This window comes from Tachysurus vachellii, chromosome 1 (genome assembly GCF_030014155.1).
Source record: "Tachysurus vachellii isolate PV-2020 chromosome 1, HZAU_Pvac_v1, whole genome shotgun sequence".
Taxonomy (NCBI): domain Eukaryota; kingdom Metazoa; phylum Chordata; class Actinopteri; order Siluriformes; family Bagridae; genus Tachysurus; species Tachysurus vachellii.
The window spans coordinates 34547136-34573365 of record NC_083460.1 but is presented as its reverse complement, the minus strand read 5'-3'; the positions used below and the strand labels follow the sequence as shown (position 1 = coordinate 34573365).

At 39.8% G+C, this 26230-nt stretch overlaps 3 protein-coding genes across 4 annotated transcripts in view; 2 read left to right on the top strand and 1 right to left on the bottom strand.

Annotated features, from left to right (window-relative positions):
- Positions 1-240: 240 nt before the first annotated feature.
- LOC132842427 (uncharacterized) lies at positions 241-2500 on the bottom strand. Of its 2 annotated transcripts, XM_060865113.1 has the most exons (6): positions 2401-2500; positions 2063-2280; positions 1329-1460; positions 979-1146; positions 724-860; positions 241-392 (listed from the first exon to the last, which is right to left on the bottom strand). In XM_060865113.1, the coding sequence occupies exons 1-6, from the start codon at positions 2420-2422 to the stop codon at positions 353-355; spliced, it is 717 nt and encodes a 238-aa protein (XP_060721096.1). In that variant the 5' UTR covers positions 2423-2500; the 3' UTR covers positions 241-352. The 2 variants fall into 2 exon arrangements, with proteins under 2 accessions (XP_060721096.1, XP_060721090.1); XM_060865107.1 differs by lacking the exon at positions 241-392 and having other exon boundaries at positions 422-860.
- Positions 2501-8700: 6200 nt separating this feature from the next.
- On the top strand, positions 8701-14392 carry selenos (selenoprotein S). Its single transcript, XM_060884292.1, has 6 exons — positions 8701-8945; positions 11093-11221; positions 11315-11421; positions 12126-12215; positions 12315-12387; positions 13416-14392. The coding sequence occupies exons 1-6, from the start codon at positions 8858-8860 to the stop codon at positions 13493-13495; spliced, it is 567 nt and encodes a 188-aa protein (XP_060740275.1). The 5' UTR covers positions 8701-8857; the 3' UTR covers positions 13496-14392.
- Positions 14393-17023: 2631 nt separating this feature from the next.
- The window catches only part of chsy1 (chondroitin sulfate synthase 1), a 48934-nt gene continuing 39727 nt past the window's right edge, over positions 17024-26230 (top strand). The window contains exons 1-2 of the mRNA XM_060884280.1: positions 17024-17724; positions 20529-21024. Coding sequence (XP_060740263.1) covers positions 17408-17724; positions 20529-21024 — 813 coding nt within the window. The 5' untranslated portion in view covers positions 17024-17407. The remainder of the gene's footprint in view (positions 17725-20528; positions 21025-26230) is intronic.

The window sequence follows — 26230 nt, the reverse complement described above, 5'->3', positions numbered from 1 at the left end:
ACATTACTACGATAGAAAAGAGGTGTTATTTATGTAGTAACAGCGTTTAGCTCAGGAGTTCTTGACTAAAATGCCACTCAGACCCTTAAGCTCAGTACTACCATCTGCTGGTAGTTCTTCCAAAAATGAAAATGATTTTTTTTTTCATATTGCAGATTTGTCTCGCGAAAAAATTCAATTTATAGAAAATCAATAAATTATGTAGAAATTTCTATACTTATGCACAAATAAAGACGGACTTACTAGATGCTGCTCGTGGTCAAGCTCCTGCGGGTCGTCGACAAGCGGCTGCCCCAGCAAAAGCTCCTCCGGCTGCTCCGGCAGGTCGCCGTCAAGCTGCTGCTCCGGCTCATCAGCTCAGCACATCGATGACACACAGGGGATAGGCTAATCTATTTCAACACAAAAATGTGAATGATAAAACATTTTATACTGAGGAAAAGTTAATTAAATAAATCTTTTTTATGTTATTTTTCATGTTTTCTTATATTAGTGAATATTATAGAATTGTTGTAAAGTTTACGTTTTGTAATATTTTGGAATCTCTAATATACATTCCATGAGGTTTATATTTGTTGACTAAAAAAATTAAATAAAATATGGCTTATGTTAGGGTCATGCTATTTTAGGCATTTTATGAATAGCTAGAATCAAACAGGGGAATTATCATTCTGGAACACTGGGTAAATAGTAAGAGATGTCACTACAATGGCACAGACTTGCCGTTCTCCTTGGCTCATGTTGACAAACATTAGGGGCATTTCATGACGACAGGATGCTCCAAACACTCCTGTAACATCAAGTTTCTTTGCTTGTTGTTGTGACCTCAACACGTTGCCAGCCTTAAAGTTACTGCAGTCCTAAAGATTTAATGAAAACATTGAATTTATGAAAGGAATAATGGTCTTTTTCCCCACAAGTTAAATCTAATATTTTATGGACTCAGTCCTAATAAAGTATTCTGCAACTATGACTAACTTCGTGAGGCTTTGAGCTGTCAAGATGTGATAGCAGGTAGTCCTCCACATCCTTTTCATCAACAAACATGCGAGTTCCATGTAATGGCTCAACCGCACTTGTCCCTGAGCTTTGCTTCCTCACAAGGCCAAAGTTGGCATCCAATGTCACTATCATATCTCCATCCGCCTAGAAAACAAAAACAGTTACAGTAATCCTGGTTTTGTATCTGCACCAGGTTTATACACTTATGCTGTTACTGTTTTAGTATAATACTTTAACCATAATTGACCTGATGGCATTGAATTGATATGTACAAATCAGATAATTTTGTATAATCAAAAAAGAACCATGCTAGAACTAGAACCAACCTTTGGACATGCTGGGCATGTGGTCCCATCATCAAATTGTGAGCAAACATCTACCAAACTTCTTTGTCGGAAGTGGTGATGCCTAAAATGGGCTATGGATTCTCCCACCAGGGCTCTGTGAAGGGTGTTAACCTACGGTATAAGCAGCAGTCAGTGAAAACATTACAGTTTCACATATTACATCTGGTGATGGTGGTTCACTCAGTTGTTGTTATTTTATAGAAAAATATCAAGAATACTTTTGCATGCAACTGTACAATCCTAGATGGTTCCATAAATGTTTACTTTTAGTTGTGATATTTAATCATGTAGTACAATCAAGGAAGAAAGTGTCATTTTCACATCTATCTGGTAGGGCTGCTCAATTATGAGCAAAATCATAATCACGATTAGTTTGGTAAAAATCATGATCACAATTATTTAACACGATTACCCAGTGACTTTGAAAACATGCATTTATTTAACCTTTTTGTCATGTAAGTGTTGAAATAGGCTACACATGTCAAGTGGTGCCTTCGAAGCACACAATTTATAATTACACAATAATTGTTGCACAATCTTGTTTTACCTCAATTATCTTGTTTTTGTAATTGTTTGAATCAAAATTTAAATTGAAAATCAAAAACAATTAATTGCACAGCCCTACAATATCGACTTGTTAGTCTTCTATGAAAGTAACAGAAATGTTCACTTCTCAGACAAGACTTCAAACTGACCTCTGTAAACTGACTTACCTCTGCAAGTGTGAGGTTATTTTTCCAGCGCAGGGTGTTGCAAAAACCCTCAACAGAAACCTGACACTCCAGTGACAGACAAACAAAAAGCTCAAGCAGAGGGATGGAGAAGGCTGTCTGGGGCTTGTCGGCTGTTGCTGGCCAGAGCCCATACCTTAGCAGTGTGCAGGTTTCTGGTCCACACGCACACATATTGACTGTGACGGTGCAGAGCCGTACTGCCAAATTAAAAGAGGTAAATGAAAACATAAACAACTACTACTACTATTGAGACAACCATATCAGCATATTATTGGAATCAGGATTTAAAGCAAGCAGGATTTTGTAAAATGACAAACCTGTGCTAACAATGACCTTCATGTCCTTTGTGTACACAGTATGTGTGTTATGGCCTTCAGGTAAATATAGGAATAACCCCAGGGAGGATGGCTCATAGTAGGCATTCTGTAAGAAAGATTAAAAAATTACAAACAAATTGAACAAATTACATAAATTTCATAAACTACATTAAAACATTTATTAAAAAATTACAAACAAATTGAACAAATTACATAAATTTCATAAACTACATTAAAAAAATTATTAAAAAATTACAAACAAATTGAAATCGTGCCGAACTTTACAAATCTAGTTAGTGATAAAATCTTACTCGAAGCTCTTTCTCGCCACGGAAAATCCGTGTCCTCAGTTAAAGAGATTCCGATGACAAGCAAGTCACCATTTCTCAAAGAGGTCGCTTCTTTTAAGAGATTTGTGTACATGATTGTTAAAGATAATGCTGAACTCGACATAGCGTTTAATTTCCATATAGATAGTTTTGATTATGTATGATTATCGGTAAAATGAGGTGTTTATGCTGTGGTAAAGAAGGTCACCTAGTCCGCACCTGTCCCGACCGATTTAATAAAGACAACGGCAATAAGCCACAGAACACAAACACAGAACCAGCTGTACAACAAACACCCGAGACTAACCGGGCTGAAGCAGACCCAGTACCACTGAGGGAGGGAACGGGCACGGACGAGTCAGCTGAAGCCCGGTCCACCTTAGTAGACAACACGGTCACAGGTACAGAACACAGTGGGGGTGTAACTAATATACAACATTCAGAGGCGGAAACAGAGGTGTTACACAGTGCAAATGGTGAAAAAATTAACTCGGTTTCTCAAATAGGCGAGAAAATAATTAACGACGATGGCATTGAAATGGCGGCAGAACAGAGAATTTTTAAATCCCAGATGAAAAGGAGAAAAGTAATAAAGACGACGGCCTCAGACTTGTTAAAAAAGCGGAAGTAGTTGAAAGTGAAGAACATGATAGTGATAGTGAGATGTCTGACAGTGCCTCTCTATCACAGGCTGAGTGTTTGAGCAGGAGTTATGATGCAAAGGACAGAAGGGGAGTGAGGGTCAGTGAATATTTTCCTGACCTAAATCAGTTTATTGAGAAGGCAAAGTGTCTAATGGCAGAGGGTTGTAAATAAAGAAGTGTACAGACTGAAGAAAATTGTGAGGAAACTCATTGCTGAAACAAACGATGACAGTAAGGGTGTGCAAAGACATGAGAAAAAAACAGTGTATCATTTTTTAGGTTGTATTTAACCCTTGTCTTACTCATAATGAGGGAAGTCCAGATAGCCACCTTAAATCTAAATGGAGCTAGAGATTGTAAAAAAAAGAGCAGAGCTTTTGAAGTGCTTTTACAGAAGAAAGCAGATGTATTCCTGTAGGAAACACATACTGATGTTAAAAAAGTTATAGATTGGAAGAAAGAATGGGGAGGAGTCTCTATCTTTAGTCACAACTCCTCTGTTAGTGGTGGGGTTGCAATACTGTTCTCAATACTGTGGGGTTGCGATACTGTTCTCAAGGAACTTTGCTCCAACTTCTTATGAAGTAAATGAGATTGTAAATGGCCATTTTTATTTATTGTTGTCATTTGTTGGCACCATAAGTGTGGTAACCCTTTACCTCGGACATGTGGGGGTTGTAAATGATAAGTAGCCTATTGTTTCATCTTTTATCAATGGTTCAGTAGGGTTGGGTGTTGGCAAGGACCAACAATACTCACAATACAGTGAGTCACAGTACGATTTCATGTTATGATTAGATACTTCACATAACTTTCACTTCTTTTTCGCGGTTTTGCTGTCACTGAGAGGTATTTGGCAAAATGGATATTGAAAAGTTGGTTTATGTCAGAGCAGAAGTGATACTTGTAGATACTTTGATATACAGTTGAACAGTACAATTTAATTTTTAAACTTTAAATATAATGGCTGCTATGAACGATGATGAGGATGATGATGTTATATGTATCTGCTTTATCAAAGTTATTTTCCTCCATCATACAGATAAAGTTGTAGCAAATATCTATTACCACATTTAATGAAATGAAATTTGTTATGAAATGAACCGTCATGATAGAAATATATATTTATATATGAATTGAAAGTAATACAAAAAATTTGAGACCAGAAACCCATCATGAGTTAAAAAACTGGCTATGCTCAGTTGTAAGGAATGTTTTGGAATGATTAAGTAATTTCACATTATGTGTTATTTTGTGTTAAAATTAATCAGTGACAACCCAAGTAACACAAAATGTGGTGTTACAATAATAACACAGAGATGCATTTATGTGTTGTTCCCAAAATAACACTGATTGTGTTGTTTTAACACATCTGTTTTTAGAGTGTAGTTATTACTCTACAGTATGCTGTAGCATTCATTATCAAAGGTTTAAATAACATATACTGTATACTACAATTTACTATAGTATGGGTATTTACTATAAATTACTTTAGTACTTTTTTATGTGGGCAGAATTTTTATGACCGGACACACCCGAAACCTGGAAAAGAAGGAACATGAAACAATACATAGGCTACTGGATTTGGCACACATAGCTGAAGCCTTTACTTTCTCACAGTGACAGGTTTTGGAAGGAGGGAAATGGTACTCTAATGGATAAACTAAATAGGCCTGTTTGCCATTTTTAGTAGAGCTCAAAAGAAAACATTTTAACAGAAATAAATAGGCTAGAGAAGATGCAAGAGAGCATACATTATGTATAATGTAGCAAACATTATGTATAATGTTTGCTAATCTAGGTTTTGGCAACCAATAGGCCTAATAGTCATCTACTACAAGTAGCCAACAATCGGAGATGACTACCCATCAGTCTATGGTCTTGTTTATTAATGGTATGTTTTTAATTATCATAGCAGCATTAACATACATAGATAGCCTATGCATATAAGCCCAAACAGAAATGCACAGTTTGTGTGTGTGGACCACTGACCAGGTATTCCTCAAGGTGTGAGGTCTGTTTACACAGCCAGAAACAAACAAACAAACAAACAAAAAGCTTTATTTTATCTAACCCTATTGAGCCTTCAAATTGCTCTCTGAAACTACACCTGAGATGGCTTGTGTACGTTGAAATGAGAACATGAAACGTTTGTTGTACAGCTAAGCCAAATACATCGTTAGAAAGGTCTTGACCTGGAGAATATGTAGAATTGTCAGTATGAAGAATCTACATGGCTCTTGTTTTGAAATACTGACCTTTGAAACATCACCTTGGTGCATTTTTGAAGGCTTATAATTAGGCAACAAAAGGGGCTACAGACATGGGACCAACTGTTAATGAGAGCTCTTGACCTCAGTTATCATGTCAATACAGTCAACAACTTGGGACACTGTCGAATATGGTTAAAATTAATTTCATCCTATTTTAGAATTAAATATTTAAAATCTGATTGCATAAATGTGTTTACAATCCCCTAAACTCCTCACTGTACTTTCAACTCACTATTTACAAGCTCCAATTATAAGAAAAACACAAATGTTTTAAAAAACTACAATTCCCTACAGGTGTGCAATGCAGCCTGACACAAATCAAGCAAACTACCAAAAGTTTTTCTGGTTTGCCAGAATATACCCTGATCCTCTCTGTAGTGCGGGTGTAGAATGTTCTGAGGATGCTGGGGCTCATTCCAAACTTCCTCAGCCGTCTCCGGAAGAAGAGGCCTTGATGTGCCTTCTTCAGCACTGTCTCAGTGTATAGGTCCAGGTGAGGTCCTCACTGGTGTTAACGCTGAGAAACTTAAAGCGAGCAGATATTCGACATACAGGGGAAAGAAAACGATGTTTGAAGCTAGTACATCTGGGGCTAATCAAGATCAGGGGAAGCGTCACCCTGGGCTGAGCAAATGGTGGCATGTTTGCAACAAGCGTGTTGCTGTAGTCGGTTAAAACCAAGTGTGAATCATAAAGGGGGAAGCATTATACACCCCTGCAGCGCAATACGACGAGCATGTAGTATATGCGCTAAATCCATGACTTTTGCGCATCTAAAATGTCCTTGATCCCTGGACGAAACCAACTTTCGTATGCCATCGTCCCAGACTTTTCAATGTGGGAATCGTTGTAGGTCATGCTAATGTGGTCATGTGGTGTTTCTCTCTCACAGCCGATCAACATAAATATATAAGCAACCGTAAAAACCACAGCTGAGCTTTTGATGTCAGGGTCTGCACTGTTCGGCAATATAGCAGAGATGGCTATATCCAGTGAAACCTCTGTCATCTGCCTGGCTGCCATGACCATTATTGTGCAAGTTTTGTTGATGGGTCTCCTTTTGTTAATGGTTGAGTATTGCAGAATTATTTCTTTTTCAGCCATGAAGGTGTATATATAGCAACAAGCTTTCCAGATATGTTCTGGCTGTTAATGTTTTCAGAAGGAACATCTGATTTATGGACTTTCTTTTTTCTTATCCCCTATCAGCATGCAAAGACCTGAACAGAAGGAATAATTTGGTTTGTTTAAGAAAGATGAATTTGATTAATTTGGCAATCGCTATCGTGTTTTTTTTTTTGAACCTTGCTTTCACCATAGTGGTCAGTACAGAAAGATCGCTAAAAGAACGTCCAAAATAAAAAGAACGACAACGTTTGATGTAATTTGTTTGTAATTTTTTAATGAAAATGTTTTAATGTAGTTTATGAAATTTGTTCAATTTGTTTGTAATTTTTTAATGTGGTTTATGAAATTTATGTAATTTGTTTATAATTTTTTAATCTTTCTTACAGAATGCCTACTATGAGCCATCCTCCCTGGGGTTATTCCTATATTTACCTGAAGGCCATAACACCCATACCGTATACACATGGACATGAAGGTCATTGTTAGCACAGGTTTGTCATAGGCACAATCTTTAATAAAACGAACAAAATAATTATTTTGCAGACAATTCAGAATTTATTTTAATACATAACGATTGTAGTCCTTCGTCTGTGTGTGTGTGTGTGTGTGTGTCTTAGTCGCGTGTGTGGTTTTTAGCTAAGTGTAGTTACTGCCTAGCAGTTTTAAAAAAAAATACTGGCTAGGGCTGAGATTTGATCTAATCTTAAAAAAAATGTGGGATTAGTCTTTAAAAAGACTTTTGGGGTTTTGTAGTAAAGGCCTATGTAAATCGAGATTGATGATAACAGACTAGCGAGAGCTGGCACAAGCGAACTTGACAAGAGACTAGACTAGAGTGAATGGAGAGCTATGTCGTGAGTCAATTTAAATGCAGTGATTTATTTTTGTGTGAGAAAAAGTGAAGAAACATTTACATTTACAGCCCGCTCTGTAAACCAGGGTGGGAACGGGGCGGCCATGCGCATGCGCGATTCATTTGCAGCCTGGACGCGGAGGGGTGCGTGTCTCCTCTCTGCTCTGACTGCAGCGCGAGGCTACTGAGAGACTGACCGCCTGTGAGTGCTTTTGGACGGGAGAGGGGCTCACGGCAGCACCCGCTGCTCGTTGAGCACAGTAGGCCTAACTGCAGAGTGATTCGTGCTTTCGAGTCTCCAAACACCACAAAAGTCTCCAAAAACACCATTAAAAGTCGCTTTTGACAAAAAAAAGTCGCCAGCAGGATGATTTGTTTGTGTTATAATTTTAAAAGGTGTATTTTAAAAATGTATTTTATATATATATATATATATATATATATATATATATATATATATATATATATTATTATTATTTTTTTTTTAAAATACACCTTTTAAAATTTGATGTTAAATCCACTATTGTTTTATACAGCAGTGTTGCTTTTTTTTTTTTTTTTTTTAAATACGTGTTAAAATTCTCCAATCCTCCATAAGCACTTCCGGTTCTGCTGGCGAGAAATATGCAGACTTTTCTTTTGACTGACGCTGTTGCCATGGTGACTCGTTATATCTGCGCTCCATTGATAATGACGCGCTTAACTCAGAGTCAGTCAACTTAGAGTTGATAAAACTAACTCTTTTCAGCTGTTCTGTAACCGAAAACTCAGTTTCCCATCTCGGGGTTTGTCAACTCAGAGTTCAAGTTTAAACTCAGAGTTGGTTGAACCTCCTTTCTGAAACGGCCCCCAGGAGTTACATATACTCCGGGATATGAGTTTATTTAGAGCCGGAGGGGCTGTCAGGCATGACCGAAAGTGAGTCACTTTAGTAACTTGTGGATCAGCGCTGACTCAAGACGCGAACGAATGTTTAGAACGAATCAGTCCGATTTGCTGAACTGGTTCATCCAGTTCACTAAAAAGAACCGGTTCAAAAGAACGATTCGTTCACGAACCGGCCATCACTACTCTGATGACGCCATCCTCCAGTCTACGGAAATCCGGTTTGGTTTAGCGAGTTAGCAAATTATCGCGGTTTACGCTAATTTCTCTTATAGAAACGTTATCAAAATGGGGAAATAATCACGTAATATAATCGTCTAAGGTATAGTGTAACTTCTGCTAAACATGGAGGCAAACGGCGGCGATGCTGAAATAAAATCCGGAGCCGATGAGAATCTGAAGAACCAGGATCTGAGTTTTATTCAGTCAACTGGTAAATAAACTGTTATTTACTTCGGATTAATCAAATAAAACGCATTAAATGTAAACACGATATTGGACTTGGTTAACAGTTTGAGTTAAAGTCTGCCTAAAGATAGCTTTAACGAAATACTAGTATATAAAAACAACAATTACAGACAACCCTGTGACTTTATAAACCTTACATGGAGTTTAAAAACATATTGGCTAATAAATTTGCAATCGTTAAAATAAAAAGCTTTTAAAAAAAAAAAAGCAGCGTCATCGGCTACTTTAGCTAGCTTCAGTGTTTTACCCCAGCTGTGTTTAGACACGTAGCGTTTGTTTTCTGTTGTACGATTGGTTATTAAAGCGGTACGTACACGCGTTTAGCCAATCACGGCAGGGGATACTGTGAGCCAGAGTACGGGCGGGGTTTGTCTGTAAACTGGTAGGAAAAGCAGAAATCCGGCTGTAATGTTTATACAACGTAACAACGCTATAAGGGTTTCATGAATGCAAACGAGTTGCTTTGTCCATTAATAAAGAATGTAGAGCTGCTCCATATGGTGTTTCCTTGCTTTAGTACATAACAATTAAGGTTTTGTTGCATGTCCCGCCCCTTGGTGTGTTTTTGGCTGTGTTTTTATTTACATTTACAGCATTTACAACTGAGCAATTGAGGGTTAAGGGCCTTGCTCAGGGGCCCAACAGTGGCAGCTTGGTGGACCTGGGATTGAACTCACAACCTTCAGATCAGTAGCCCGACACCTTAAACACTAGGCTGCCACATTTTCCTCTATGCTTTCCTCTTTTGCGCTCATCCCTTGATTGAGACAAACTGCTTGCAGATTAATCAGTTTAGAAAGGCAGGAATTTGTGCAAGCTCGTGGTTATGTGTGCAGGCAGATGTCTGTGGAGCCGTTTCCCAAAATGAGGCTGTTCAGTGCTAACTAGATTTGTAAAGTTTGTCACGACAAACTTTGATGTTGGCTTTGATGGTGCAAGTATTCACAAAGGACAGTGCTTTTGGAGGCAAGTGGACATAAGGGTTAGTGTTGCTTTTGGAGGCAAGTGGACAGAAAGCTAGGGTGCCAAAATATTTGGAGGTAAGTGGAGACAAGCATGTGACATCATCCAAATACTCTTGAGGAAGTTCCCCTCAAGTGTTTTGTTATGTGACATGTCCATGTTGTGCTCATTTTTGATTTTCATGTGGCATTGCATGACATCACGTGACGTGAGCAGAATCCACGTGAGGCAGTTCCCCTCATTGTGCTGAGTGTTTTGATATGTCACATGCCCATGTTGTGCACATCAAAACGTATATCAAAACACTCAGCCCGATTAATTCCGGCATTCCCGGTACGGAAGCTCAAAGTGGCCTTTTTTTCCCCTAGACTTCCGTTATAAAATTTGGAGGTTTATAACTCAGCAAGTTTTCGAGCGATTTACACCAAACTCGGACAGGTTCTTTAGGACCTTACTCCCTTTAGACGGAACTTTCAGTTTTCCCGTAGTCGACGATCGAACATCCCATAGACTTGAATATGGAATTCTTAAAATTCCTCTAAGCTCTCGTGCGCAGAGCTCAGGCACAGCTTCTCTTCTGTGTTCTATGCTGTATAATAATAAGTAGAATCCCATAATGACTGCAGTATTGACATGAAATGTCCAAATCCTCAGTAGGCACTTTTCGCCAAAAGTATTGGCACCCCACCGGGTATTCTGGTGACGACACTCAACGTCACGTGTAGCCCCACCCCCCAAAATAAGCGAAATCAAAAATTTGCACAACATGGACATGTGACACATCAAAACACTCAGCACAATGAGGGGAACTTCCTCACGGGTATTTGGATCACGTCACATGCTCATGTCCGCTCGCCTCCAAAAGTATTGGCACCCTAGCGGTCCAGTAGCTTTCACAATCTTTTTGTCCACTTGCCTCCAAAAGTAACACTGACCCTTATGTCCACTCGCCTCCAAAAAGCACCGGCCTTTGCGAATACTTGCACCATCAAAGCCAACATCAAAGTCGCGACGAACTTTACAAATCTAGTTTATTTTGAGCTCACCCATTAAAATAAATCCCAGCTCAACTGAAACTTAATGCTGATGCGGGACGTCTTGCCTCACACAGTACATCTAATGTCACATCCTTTTTTTTTTTGTCTGCAGCTGCCACTTTACTTTCTCAGTACGGATGGCTCTTTTTGGTCCTGTGTGTGGGAGTTTACTTCCTCATCCAGTATCTCAGTAAGAAGAGCCCCAGCCTGAACCTGAGCTCAGCTTCAGCAGTCAGTCAAGGTCAGTGCTGAGAATAAAGTTCAACGTTTTTAGCTATTCCGGAAATGTGAGAATGTCTAAACAAGTACTAAACTAGTTTTGTTTTGTTTCTAGACCCATCGTCCGTGGTAATGCGTCAGGAGGCTCTGGAGGCGTCACGCCGAAGAATGCAAGAAGAACTGGATGCCAGAGCAGCAGAGTTTAAAGAGAAACAGCAGAGAGTGAGCATTTGATTGGCTTTCAAAAAGATTTTCCAGCATTCTTCAACCTAATGTTTGTATGATGTGTAGATGAATTTCAGCAAATTTTTCGGGTGTAAGAACAGATCAGAACTCAATATAGTTAATGTCAGTTAAATTTTATTTGCATAGCACTTTTAACAATAACACTAACCACGCAGCCTTTTACAGAAATATATAAATGATCAAATGTACATTAATCACTAATGAGTAAGCAAGAGGCGACAGTGGTCAGGTGAACTCCTAGAGACAACATGAGGAAGGCTCCTTCAGAGGACACCAGATTACAAGATAAAATATCAACCGTATGAGCAGCTATGAAACATGTTTGCCCTTTCGAAATGTCTCAAATGTTGTAAATGTCCTCTTTCTTTAAGAGTCTGAGTGTTACACTATTACAAAGCACTAACATTGGAGACACTCCATAAATTATACACTCCAAAGCCATATCAACGATTCTATTTATCTTTGTTTAAACAGTCTTCTAACCAATCAGATTCAAGCTTTCACCTGCGCCGTGGTCTAAAGCTATTTGAGAATAGTTTTGTCATTACTAAGACATATAGACTTCCACTACAAGTGTTTTTAGAGTTAATGGGTTTCAAATATGTAATTGTACGTCAGTATCTCAATATTTCACGTTGCCTTAGTCACTGAGTAGTTAATACTTCTGTTTCATCCCCTAGCTCGAGGAGGAGAAAAGACGACAAAAAATCGAGCAATGGGAGAGCATGAAGGAAGGGAAGAGTTATAAAGGAAACAATCGACTTCATCGGGTGAGTTACTCTAAGAGAGAGTGAGGACATTTGTATCATTAAAGCATGTAACATTTGAGGTTTTTAATTTGCTCATGTCCTCTCTCTGGGTTTTTGAAGAACAACGATGAGGTGTCCACTAACACCACAGCCCTGAAGCCCAAGACGGACAAAAAGTCTCTTCGGAGCAGCGGTAAATAACACCCAGCTGTTCGTTTTTTATTATATACACAACACTTCCCACAAAGAGTGTAAAGATTCAATGCATTGCTTTAGTCTCAACAGCTATAAAACCACACGACTGGTTCGAGACAACATACATTTCGGAAGAAGTTGTTACTCAGTGGCTATGTAGTGTGGGACGCTTGATCTGTTATACACCAGCCTGAGGATTTTCTTTACTGTTGCACTGTTTTAAACACTTTCAAGAAAAGGGAAAATAACACATTCTCCACATTATCCACACTGAATGCAACGGGACAAAGCGAACCAGAGAACGTGATTTTCTTGTGTCGGAATAAAAAAAAAGTACAGTAGTGCTATGTCTCTGTTCCTGCAATCTTTCTCTCTTCTTCTCTCACCTCTAAATTGCTGCCATTGATTGGTTAGTAAGTTTTGACTAAAATTATAAAGGCTAATTTTTAGTAAGATTGTTGCCTAAATTATGACTTTTTAACATGGTCTGTGCCGATTATTACAACGTACTCATGTCTTTATACCCAAACTAATGGCTAGGCAGCTTTCATCTTCACAAATATATATTATTTTAAACTATTTGCTTAGAATAGATGCTTAATTTTGTTCAGAAATAGTAAAAATAAATCATTGGACTTTCAGGATTTAAAGAAATAGAAAAGAACAGACGAGGTTCGGGTAGATTACAGGCTTTTTTTTTAGATTACTGGTAGATTACTTGACTTTTTGCCTGATTTTTTCAATATTTCTTTTTCAGTAAATATTGATCTTTATAACTGTATGGCTCTCTTTCTTTCTTTTTCTTTCTTTCTTTCTTTCTTTTTTGATTGATTGATTTATTGACCATGGCATGTTTTGTGAATTTTTGCGTCTTAGTGTTGCCACAACACTATTTAATTGCACCTTACAATTAAATTGTAATGATGAATTTTGTTCTCTACATGTTCAAGGACTTTAACGTTGTGTGTTGTTGTGTGTGTCTGTGCGTGCATCTGCATGCGTGCGTCTGCGTCTGTGCTTGTGTAGGTTATAATCCATTGACTGGCGATGGAGGAGGGACCTGCTCATGGAGACCAGGCAGAAGAGGACCTTCAGCTGGAGGATGAGGTTAAAGGAGGTCAGAGGGACGTAACTCTGGTCACCTCTGACCCTTAATGCATAAGAACACCACAAGTAACTGTTTGAAACTGTCTGCACTCTTCATGGATCAGTAATATTGATTAATATGAATCTTTAATTTTACAAAAGGCGTTTAAATTATATATCATTTCTCTCAGACCTTCTAAATGTTTTCAAATCTCAGTTACATCAAAAAGGATTGATGAAGAAGGGTGCAGTTTTAAGATGCATTCTCTTGACGTAGTCTGGCTTGCAGTAATCATCAGACTTTTTTGCGTACATGCATAGCGGCTCATTGTAGAATCTATCCATGTGAGTAAGTGACGGTTTCTAATGACGCCTCCTCATCAAAGGTACTCAGTCCAGTGGGGTTGGCTGATGAGTTTCAGTTTGTTTGTGTTTGTGTGTGTGTGTGTGTGTGTGTGTGTGTGTGTGTGTGTGTGTGTGTGTGTGTGTGTGAACCCAAATACATCAAAACATTAAAATATTGTTCTGTAAATCAAACATTTGGACACACTAGATTCAATATGTATTAAGACATTTGTATTAATAATTCATTTGAATGTAGTGCTTTTTCTTGTTCACTGCACAATCCCATGTCATTTTGTAGTAATAATGTCTTCATTCATATTTTACTTTAGGCGTGACTAGTCCTCAAAGAAAACCCTTCCTTCCGTTATCAGTCGTCTCCAAACGTTTTTGACTGGTACTATATTTCCATTGGCTAAAATCTATTTTTTTGAACCTGCAAAATGGTTCTGTTAAGCACGTGGCCTCATAGAAGGACTAAATCTTGTAATTGTGAGTGCAACATTTGTAAACTACCATCAAATGTCTTTGTTGTTCTTGTAAACTTTTCATGATTAAAAAATGCTTTACTGCAATGATGGTCTTTGGCTGAATTTGAGCAATGTAAATACAGTGAATTGTGTAAGGTTTACTCAAAGCTGACGATGTACTCTAGCATTTTCACCACTAGATGGAGATCACAACTAGCACATGAATATATAAAGTTACCTGATCCTTTTAAAGGTACAGTATACTGAAAGGTTATTGTTATCTTCCTAGTGTATGTGATCTGATTTCTGAAAAGTTCTAACATTTTTAGTCAAGTAAAAGTTCAGTTCAAATAAGTAAATTATTCATCATTATTTATAATAATTATTAATAAATTCATCTAATGTAATACTAGCAAGATGTCCATAACGCTAATGTATCCATTATATAATAAATATTCATCAGCTGTTACAAAATGAATTCATATTTAAATGACAAATTGTCCTTGATTGCTGTGTCAGACTTTTATGTTTTGTTTGGTACCTGATGAAGGATACCATTTAGCAACAATAATAAAGATATTATTTGAATAATAACATCCTAATAGAAAAAAAAGGAACAATAAAAACAATAGCAATTAATTTATGTTCCTTCCATTTTTTTTTTGGGTGGTACAAGGCTGAAACGGACTCCCGTCCAACCGAAGATTATCCTCCGGGTGGTCCAGGGTCTCCATCCAGTAGAACTTGCCTGATTTGTGTTGTACTTAAACTACACTGAAAGGAACATCTCACTGCTTTCTATGAGCTAATCACAGTCTTGGATCTGCTTCACACTGAGCAGTGAAATGTTCAGGTGCATGTTGGATGTCCTAATTGAAATGTTGCTAAATGAACCTAATCATCTGAAAACAATGAAGGTGTAGACTAAATTGGCATGCTCACATGACTCCTGACAAAGCTGTGCTTTGTAAAAGTAAAGAACTGGTTCACTGTTTTGTGGCTTGGGTGGAACCTGCGATGTTACTCCTTAATACTCGGTTCACCTATCAGACAGAGTCTCCTCCTTTACAGAACATTGGCATAGATTTTGCTTTGGAGGGTGAGGAGTAAATACCCTTTTAATTCGAACACTCCTTATAGAAATCTGTTTTTTGTTCTTTTTTTTTTTTCTTTTTTTCTTTTTTTTATAAAGATAGGCAACATCATTCCAGTTTGCTGGTCCAAAGGTACTGCCACAGATCTCCATACATCATTAAAGAGCCATGCTACACAACACCAGTCTTGTTCAGTGTCTCCTACATTTTCAGCTAAATCTCATTTACTACTACAGCCTTTTTGATATAAAGTTTAATTGTAACCACAATAGTAACCTCAGCTTCAGAGATTTCTGGCACAAGTTCTGGAAGGAGGCCATGTCTTTTAGGTTAAGAAATTGCTCAAAATCTTTTTTCATTACTCAACAATATTTCCAGTAGAGGTCAACAGTCCCCCCACATTTGCTTATCAGAGCATGTGCATGGTCTTGTCTCACCCTTCTGAGAGGATAAAGGTTTGGCCAGAACATGTTCTGCAAAGTTTTAGTACTGTGACTGCTTTTGCTTCAGCTTTCTGGCATTTCTATACTTCTCAATTTAAGGTCTTGTTCTTCAATTCGACAGCTTTCCTCACCATTGGTGCCCTTCAGTCTGCCCTAGAGTTACTGTCTTATCTATCTACAGTACCAGCTACAGCTTCTTGCAGCCATATCCATTATTGTGAAATCAAACATCAAATTCATTGTCCCTGACCTCATACATGGCAGGTATCCTTTAGGAGATGGGAGTTATAAAGAATCATTGACCAGAACAAAAGTGTCCAAAGCTGCTCCAGCATGACAATGCCTATGTGCACAAACAAAAGTCCATATACACACATTTTGCCAAGTGGTAGAATTTGAGTGGCCCATGCCCTAAGCTCAACCCACTGAACACCTTTGGGATTAATTGGAAAGCTGATGGCACCCCAAGCTTCCTCACTTAAAATCAGTGCTGGACCTCACTTAATGCTGCTTACATATAAATATATTAACATATCTATAGCATGTAATTTTATATAAACATGTAAACATGTACAGAATGTAATATATAGGTATATTTAAACATATGTACAGTGATTATATATATATATATATATATATATATATATATATATATATATATATATATATATATATATACATTAGTGTGTGTGTAAACACGTACAGTATGTTTTTATATATATATATATATATATATATATATATATATATATATATATATATATAAACATATGTACAGCATGTTTTATATATATACATGTAAACATGTACAGAATGTAATATATAGGTATATTTAAACATATGTACAGTAAATAAATATAAGGCTATAGCAGTGCAGAGATGTGTGGACATTGTTGAAAAGTAAATGGTTCTTTAAATAGCTTTATAAATATCTTTTACCTATATTATCATTTCCTCTATATATATATAAAAAGGAAAAAACACTGTTGTCACTTTGTATTAATAATTATTTTACACGTTCATTAAAACAAAACGCTGGCATCGGTTCAGTTCTGTTAGACGGAGCGACATCGACCCGAAGGACACGAAGTTCACTCTTAAACACAGAGTTTACTCGCATTCCGGTGGGCGGCGCTGTGACCATTACGTGTCCGATCTCTTTCCAAAACCCACACAGCAGCAGCAGAAGAAGAAGAAGAAGAAGAAGCAGCCGCGTCGCTGCGAAGCAATCAGCACTTCAATGGCTCTTCCAATGGCGAGCTAGTCAGGGAGAATGGGGACGCTGCTCGCTGCCTGGACGCCGTAAATCCTTTGCCTGAGGGCTGTAATTTGTTTTAGCTCGACCGAGGAATGCTTGAAGGTTGGATGGGTAACCGGAGGAGGACGTAGTTAGAGGGGAACGTGGCGAAAGCCGCGGGCAGGTTTAGAGGCAGTTAGACGGTTTGTTACCATGAGACAGAGAGCGCCGGGGTTACAGCGGGGGGCTTCACTTTAAACCGGCCTACGCTTTCTCTCATACACACACGTTTACACGCAGCCCTACACACACTGACACGACGGGAAGACGGAGAGGTTTTGGTGGAATGGCAGCCAGAAGTCGGAGAGCATGGTTCAGTGTGCTTTTGGGATTGGTGGTGGGTTTCACTCTGGCATCCAGGCTGATTTTACCCCGCGCCACGGAGCTGAAGAAAGCCGGGCAGAGGCGCAGTGCGAGCGGCGGCGGAGGCTGCGGCATTAACGGCCCGCTGAGGAGAGACCACGGAGCCGGGGTGAGGTGGCCGGCGCAGGGCAGCGGGATGCTGCCGACCGAGAAAGCCGTCCTGAGTAGCCAGAATTTCCTCTTCGTCGGCGTCATGACCGCGCAGAAGTACCTGAACAACCGTGCGGTGGCGGCGCATAGGTGAGTGTGAGAGAGACGGGGTACATGGAGCAACGCGGTGGCCCACAGACATCAGTCTGAGTGGGGAACACACACACACAGGGGGGGGATGTAAACTGCATGCTGCTATTATTTCTCAGAAAAGAAAAGAGTAAACGCACAGATGATCCTCTCCATCAGGTCTCATAGTCTCCATGTGCATGTGTTGTTGACGTGCTTTTACAGGAACTTTCCCCTCGTGTACCTTAGTGAAGAAATCGAGAAAGACACAGCTCTGGCTTTGTGAGGCTTTTTTTTTTTTTTTTTTTGCTTCATTAATTCATCTTCCAGAACTACTTCATCTTGGGCATGTGGGACAGTGGATGTGGAAGCTCTCCAGGGAGCACTGGGAGTGATGTGGCAATATGTTTCTAGGTGGGAAACGTATTCATTCCTTTAGAGGGCACGACACACAAAATGCACACGTTCACCTTTTATGAACTGTTTAGAGTTGCACTTCTGCCTTCTGAGAGGTTGGAGGGAATCACAGGACCAGGAGGAACCCACACATGCACACAAACTCCACACAGACAGAATCCTGAGCTCAGGATGTGTGAGGTGGCGACGCTACACACCGTGCCACTTCACCGGTGAACTCCTTAGTACTTCTCATTCAGATAACAACAGGTATAGATATATAGGTTCACAGGTCAAACCCACTTGGTGGCATAAGGTCCCAGGGAGACTTTTTTTGCCTTTTCTGGAAGCCCTTCTGTAGTTGCAAATGTATGGTAATTTAGCTGGGCTGGTCAGGGGTGGAATGAGAATGAAAACAAGCCCAGGAATTTGCTTTAAAGTGGGAACTGCTATATTTATCCACAGTGACACATGAAAGTGCATCAAGTCATTATGACAAAGGGCTAAATTCGTTCTACGTAATGTCACAGAAACAAACGAATGGGAAACATGAATATTCCGACAGCTATAAAAAAAAGTTTCCAAAAGAAAACTAGAAAATGGGAATTTGTTACCTTAATTTGCATAAACATTGATTGACCCCAGCAGCTGATTCTTCCCATAAGGTTACTGACGTGAACAGGGCACTCAAAAGCTAGTGATGGGTTTAATATCATTTTAGCTTTTATAATGTTTTTTTTTTCTTCTTTCTCTTCCTCTTTGCCTGTGTTCTCTTTGTGTGCTTTTTAAAGCAAAAATTAAAGCATTGGCTTAAGTACAAAACAAGCTCTTAAGCAATTCTTTAGGCTTGTATTCAGATGCAAAATTAATTTTGGGTTCATTTGCTCAGTTTTCTGAATCGGATCCTAGATTTCGGTCAGTCTTGAGTTGCCACTCTTGGGTAGAAACTCAACATCTCCTTACTGAGGTCTTCATGAGGCTCAGATGCTTGTGTGTTGTGAGCAGTGAAACTCTGTTACATGAGAGACACTATTCTGGAGGGTTCATACCGCTTCATTTGTTCATTTTTCTCTCAACAAAATGAAACAAGTGGTTTTCATAGTAGACGTCATCCATATTCAACGCTATTTTTGTAAACTCTATTTGAGACACACCCGCAGCGCCACGTGGGAAAAATTAACGCCGCAGCACAATCTTTGTTCCTCATGGGAAAGTTTACCACAGCAGAGGAAAAAAATGTTGCCAGCTTCACCAGATCGGGCTATGTAAGGCATCCTCTGGTTAGTTATTGTCGGGGTCAGGGTTGTGTTCTACTGACCGGAAGCTTGAGTTCACACACTGAGACTGCCAGAGCGCCCAAAGCTAGTCTCGGGTCCCTCAACCGCTTAATTACATGCCTTATCCATAGATCTCTCTCTCTCTCTCGCTCTCTCGCTTCTCTTATTTATTTAATTTCCTTTCATTGTAGCTTACATCATATTAAGAGTGAAATTCCTGCATCAAGTCTGATGAATGATTTCCTTCCGTTACTTTCACATTTAATCCCAAAAGAGCTGAAAACTGCATTTTCATTTGAATTTGCTCTCTCTCTCTCCCTCCCCCGTCTGTCTCTCTCCCCTGAACATCTACGTCTGACATCACTTCCCTACACATCCCTACAGGCACATGCATGCAAGCATAAGAATCTGTGGCGAAGGGAATTTCCTTCAAACAATTATTTTGCTGAACGTGTCACTAAAAACACCTCGTTGTTTTTGAATGTCTGTGTTCTCACTCGAACCTTCAGCACTGTATTCAGATCTCTCCACTCGGGAGGGGTTTCAGTTTTTTGCCAGAGAGAACCGGTGTCTCGGTGCGGACAGAAGGCCAAAATATAGAGAAAAGCATGGCTGTTCTTGAGATCAGTCTACCTCATTGTTTATTTCAAATTACAGAATAGAATACGTTTCCATTGATTTCCTCATGGTGGTACGTATTTTTTCCGTACACCAGTGGTTCATATTGCTTTTGCGTCCAGCTGCGTGTCCTGAACAGTGTTGGTTGGATTTCGCAACCGTCCCCATCTGGACTCCCCTCTGAACTGCACTGAAACCCCTTTGTCTGTGTAATTTACTGCTTTCAGAAACCCACAACATGGCGATGCTGACCAGAACTAAACAAAACTACTGTCACTTTTTTGGCTTTAGAAATAAATTTTCTACACACACACACACACACACAAAAGATCAACTACAGGATTTGAGCCATTTGTCTCTTTTGTTTTTATTTAAGTATGTGATTATTTATTTATTCATTTTCCTTCTATTTATTTATTTATTTATTTATTTATTTATTCCCCCCCCCCAAAAAAAAAAAAAAAAAACAACAACAAAAAAACAAAAAAGAAAATGTTTTCTAACTGTATCTGGTCACGTCTGTGTGTTGGGCAGGACCTGGGCTCAGAGCATTCCAGGTAAAGTGGAATTCTTCTCTAGCGAGGGCTCGGACACGTCCCTTCCCATCCCAATCGTGGCCCTCAAAAACGTGGATGACTCTTACCCTCCACAGAAGAAATCGTTCATGATGCTCAAGTACATGCACGACCACTACCTGGACCGCTTCGAGTGGTTCATGCGTGCCGATGACGACGTCTACATCAAGAGCGAGCGCCTGGAGAGCTTCCTGAGAAGCCTGAACAGCAGCGAGGCCATTTTCCTGGGCCAGACAGGAATGGGTGCTCGTGACGAGCTGGGCAAGCTGGCACTCGAGCCCGGCGAGAACTTCTGCATGGGAGGCCCAGGCGTGATCATGAGCCGCGAGGTACTGCGCAGGATGGTGCCTCACATCCGCCAGTGTCTACAGGAGATGTACACCACACACGAGGACGTGGAAGTGGGACGCTGCGTGCGCAGATTTGCCGGGGTGCAATGCGTCTGGTCTTATGAGGTGAGTGATGATTGAGTCATGATCATGTTATGTTATATGCCTTTATTGTGTCACTTATACCGTAAGATAATATAAGATGTACCTTTATCCTTCCCACAATGGGGAAATTACAGCACAGTTCTTTCTTTGCATATCCCAATTTTGGAGATTGGGGCCAAAGCACTGGGTCAGCTATGATACTGCGCCACTGGAGCAGTGAGGGTTAAGGGCCTTGCTCAAGGGTTCAACAGTGGCAGCTTGGTAGTGCTGGGGCTTGAACCCTGATCCTTCTATCAACAACCCAGAGTCTTAACCACTTGAGCCACCGCTGCCCAGAGAAGTAACCGAAAATGAATGTTATTCAGAATAGGAATGTTTTCTAAACGAATACAAATATATATATATATATATATATATATATAGAGGAACACACTACGTTGGTGTGAAGAAACCCCAGAAATTCCACATTTCTAAAAATTTACTTTTCACGTTTTCCCTTTCCCATGTAAAATCAGACTTCAGTTGCAGATAAGAATATTTGGAACATTTAAACAGATCAAAATACAAGATGATTTTTTATTTTTTTTTTGGTCAAACCGGTGGTTTCTAGTCTGTCCATTAAGACAAAGTTGCCTTGCTTCTACTAGAATAGCGCACAGAAAATCCCGCTCAATTAAATAAAAACCCCGCAGATGTTCAAGTCGCATTTTCAGGTCGTTCTTTTTTTTTTTTTTTCTTTTTTCTCTGTGCTGCATGCCAATTTCAACAAATGGCCTTTTATATAATATGCAGATAAATCAGGAAACAGAAGGTCAGAGCGCACTGATCGCACGGAAAGTATTTCTGCCATCTGAAATCATACTGTAGTACACATTGTTCTAAAATCAGCTCTTTTTTTTTTTTTAACAGCCTCTCAGAACTGCAATTTGGACGATTGAAAATTATAGGGTGCAGCTTTGGCAAAATGGATCCCGTCACACCCCCAACTCCCCCAACCCCACCCCCACCCCACCCCACCCCACCCCACAACCATCATCCAAACTCCCTGGAAGCCATTAACCAGAGCAGCTCCCTTATAAGTCACTGCTTTATATCTTTGTTTGGGTTTAAATTGTACGCTTTCTTCTCTCAGAATGAGGAAGTCTGCGTAACAATAACAGCTTTGTTCAGAACAGGTTCATTTACAGCTGAAGGGGATTGCTGATTCAGGATAGTTTCTTCTCTGGAGAGAGGAAAAAAAAGCTATTTATACATCCCATTTCCTTTAGCAACTTTCTCGTTGAGAGGCAGGCAGACCAAATATGAATCTTTTCTGTATTGTGAAAAAGCGAGAATTATAAAGTTTATTATAAAGAATTATAAAGTTTTTATTTTTGTGGCAGAAAATTAGGTAATGTTTCCATGGTTTATAAACTCACTGGATTAAAGTGATAGTTAGCGGTCCGTCAGTGTTGGTGGACAGCAGACCGTTACAAATACTGCTTTTTAATATTAAAAAATAAATATGATTTCAAAAATATCACACAAATTGTTCCACCGAGTTACTGTGTGCATATAAATGTCTGTGACGTGTCCTCTAGTGTACTCCAGGAGTTTAGCGGCAGCGTGCAGATGGATGTGTACTGAGCAGGCCGAAGTTCCCCGAGGCTCAGGTTGATTGGCAGCACAGACTCAGCACTCCTAACTGTTATACTGACTGCTATATAAAGGAATTATTACTCCAGTAGTCATAAATATGAAACACAGTGTCTCTTAAGAAGGCATGTCGCTTAACTAAGACAAGGGGCAGTTGTATCAAATTCTGCATAAAACTAACATCCGAACGATGATGCCAGTTACATTAGAGATCTTAACTGTTATGTGATTTTTGTTGTCTAGTGTAGTGATGCTTCATGTTACCAATGTTGACTAGTGTGATGGTCGATGATGATGATGATGCCACAGTTTTGAATTTGATGTAGGTAGAAAAACGTTTGGTTTTCATCAGCACTTTAAACCAGCCATGTTGTCAGTTCACTAATCAGACAAAGAAAGGCGCACAAAGTAAAATTTTGTACAAAAGTTGGTTAAAACATCCCATTTCCACCATCTTGATGTCTCCTGCCCTGGAGCTAGTCTCTCGTCTAGTGAGATTGCGATTGGTTGTATTGAAACCACGGATCTGCCACAGAAGCCGCGCTCTATGGCTTTTTGTTCTTTTCTTTTTCTTTCTTTCTCTTCTTCCCTTCCTTTCCCTTCCCCCCAGTTCTTGGTGCGATCTGCTGTAACACTTTGCTGGGTTTGTATCTGGACTTTACTCTGCTGAATGATGGCCCCTGACCATAAAGCAGTTCTGTATAACCGACCTCCCAGCTTCCTGAATACTTTGCTATGGGTTGAATAGCTGAGCGTTTGCTTCATGGAACCGCTCGTGCTTTTTGCGCACCAGTAAAGAACCGGAGAGGAAGCTGTTGAAGTGTATTGATATGCGACTCGCATGCTGTAGAGCTTTTAGCGTTTTGGCTGGCTTTTCACTCCGCCTCTCTGCACAGTGCCTTCGGATAAACATTTGGGGCTGTGTGAAAAAAGGATGATGTACTTTCCCGTTCTCCAGCAGCCACGATTGCATATTTGCTTCATATCCCATTCCCCACTGTCTTCCTGAAGCATTCAGTCTACTAAACCCATCCATCTAGGCAAAATGACCTCTTTTCCATTCTCGCCGGCTTGACGAGGCGTGTACACAGTCTTTCACTGTAAATACGACTGTGGTGCTCTTAAATGGGCAAAATGAAATTAAGCCTGGACGAATATCAGAAGCCGCTGATTAAATGACAGGCAGCATTTGGCAGGTGGAACGTGCCTGGCGAGGAGGAGGCTGTGCTTCTAAAAGCCTTTTCCCCTGTGCCTGGGACCAGTAGGGGCTTTAATGTGCATTTGATGTGTGCTTTAATTGCAGTCAAGCAGGTCTGGTTAGAGACAGCACAGCTGGGCAACCTGCTATTAACGTCAGAGCATTTTGCCTTCAGTCCTTTATAGACATGGCCAAGACCTACTGCATCGCGAGTTTCAACAAGTCCTGAGAGAGACACAGCCTTGTAACGTGACCACAAAGTTTTAAGAAGTTTGTTGTTTAAAACGGTTACTCGTGACTGTTAAATAAAGACGCTTTCCTCTGAAGATGCTGAAATGAGCAAGTTCAGTGTAGCTGCTGTTTCTGCTAGTGTCTTGACACTTAGCACTTAAACTTAATTCCAGCCTGAGACTCAAACACATTTCCACAGTTTTAAACAGCACACTTTTGTGTCAGTGCCATGATGATGTACACAAAGCACACGAGCAGCAGCATCTGCCTTGGCCGGTGCAGTTGCCCAATCAGTGTAGACTAACCTCTCATCACCTGACCATATGTTAATCCCAGCAGCCCAGAATCCTCCCACAATATTGTGGACCTCTTCGCTCTGTTCTGTTGACTCAGTCTTCCAGCATCTAGCTCCAGGCTAAAGCACGAGTCGCGTGCCGCTTTTCATCTTTGTGTGCGTTACTGACTGCTAAACTGTAAAGAGAGCGATGTAGTGATACAGAGGTCAGTTATGTGCTTTTGAAAGAAGCTCTGGCTTTTCTTCCACACGAAACCATTAAAGCAATGTTCCAAAGCTGCGACGGGTCAAAATGTAGGTTTGTATGCACTTTGACCCCAACAAGCTGGGATATGCAACGAAAAGTATTTATCTCTGCTGTAACGTATGTGACGATGTCGGTGTCCTTGTTCTGTATCCTTGCATTGATCCCTATTTTTTCTATCGGTTAGTTTCTTGACAAATAACAGGTCAAAAATTTCGTTTGATGCCTTTTTTTATTGAGAAGGCCGATCGCATGCATCAATTTCCACTTCATTTGGTAGCCATTTTCATTTTTTTAAGACAATGTTTTGACAAAATCCCGACCGGTTATTTTGTGATCTACAGGCATCAGTCTGCTGTAATATCTGCAGGTGACCGTCATCTTCACCATCATTATTTTACTTTCACTAGCTTTTTGTGTAGCTCCAGTAAAGCCAAATTCCACAGTCTGCACCATCAATACTGTTTCCTGTTATCACCAATTTTTGCCAATATTTCTGTGTTTAACCTCTCACATGAATTTGATTACTGAGTGTTTAAGGTTTGGATGCGCGAATAAACGAGTAAAAAGCCATTAACACAACTTGTGCATTGTAGCTCAAGGCTAGTGTAGAGACCACAATTCACATTCTGTGCAACAAAGTTGATTGCTTATATAATAAAAAAGTACTATAAGTATAAAATCCATAACCTGTTCTGTTAAAAAACAAAAACGAACCTCATGCTTGTGCCTGTAATACAGTGACAGTTAAGCTGTATGATGGTGATGGAAGTGTGAAGTCATGGAGCCACCCTCAAACCTCTGTAACTTCCTCATTTTGCACCTCACATGCTAGGCTTCGTTGTCATGGCACCTGGTGCACGATTGCTGAAAGCTTATTCACAGTAGCTGAGGGAGTATTTTTGCCGTCGAAGGCCTGCAATTCATCATCATTCATCTCACAGCCGCTGTTTTCCCCCCGACATAAACGCTTCCGCTAAACGACTCAAAAGCTCACTGGCACAAAAAAAGGGAGGCTGAGTTCTGCAGACAAGCTCAATACTTTCTCGTTATTAATGTGGGAACATCTCACCTGCTCAGCCGTGCCTTGTTTTGTCCTGACCTGATTTTTTATGTTTTTTTGGAAGCCTTTGGGAGTCTTGTGTGTGATCTGTGAGGTCATCTAATGCTATCTGTTTCTTCAATCGTCATGAAATTACAACATGAAGATTATTTTTATTATTATTTTTTAGTTAATTAATACTTTTTTTTGGATTTATGAGGAACAGAGGTGTGTTTTGTAGACCTGTGCTGGTAACAGTTTGACTCCTTGTAAGTGTGCATGCCTCTGTGCTCGGTGCTTGCTGAACTGAAGTGCTCTCTTTCATGACACCGAATACCTTCATAGCAGTGTAATTCCTTTCGTTGCCGTTTATTCGTGTCACAAATTACTTCTTTCTTCTTAATATCCCGGCTTTGTCTGGTCGGAGTTGTGGTCGGAGCACAGGATCAGCCATAACAGAGAGAGGTTTAAGGGACTCGCTCAAGGGGCCCAACAGTGGGCGATCTTGAACCCCTGACCTGTCAATCAACAACCCAGAGCCTTAAACACTTGATCCATTTACATTATTTACAGCATTTAGCA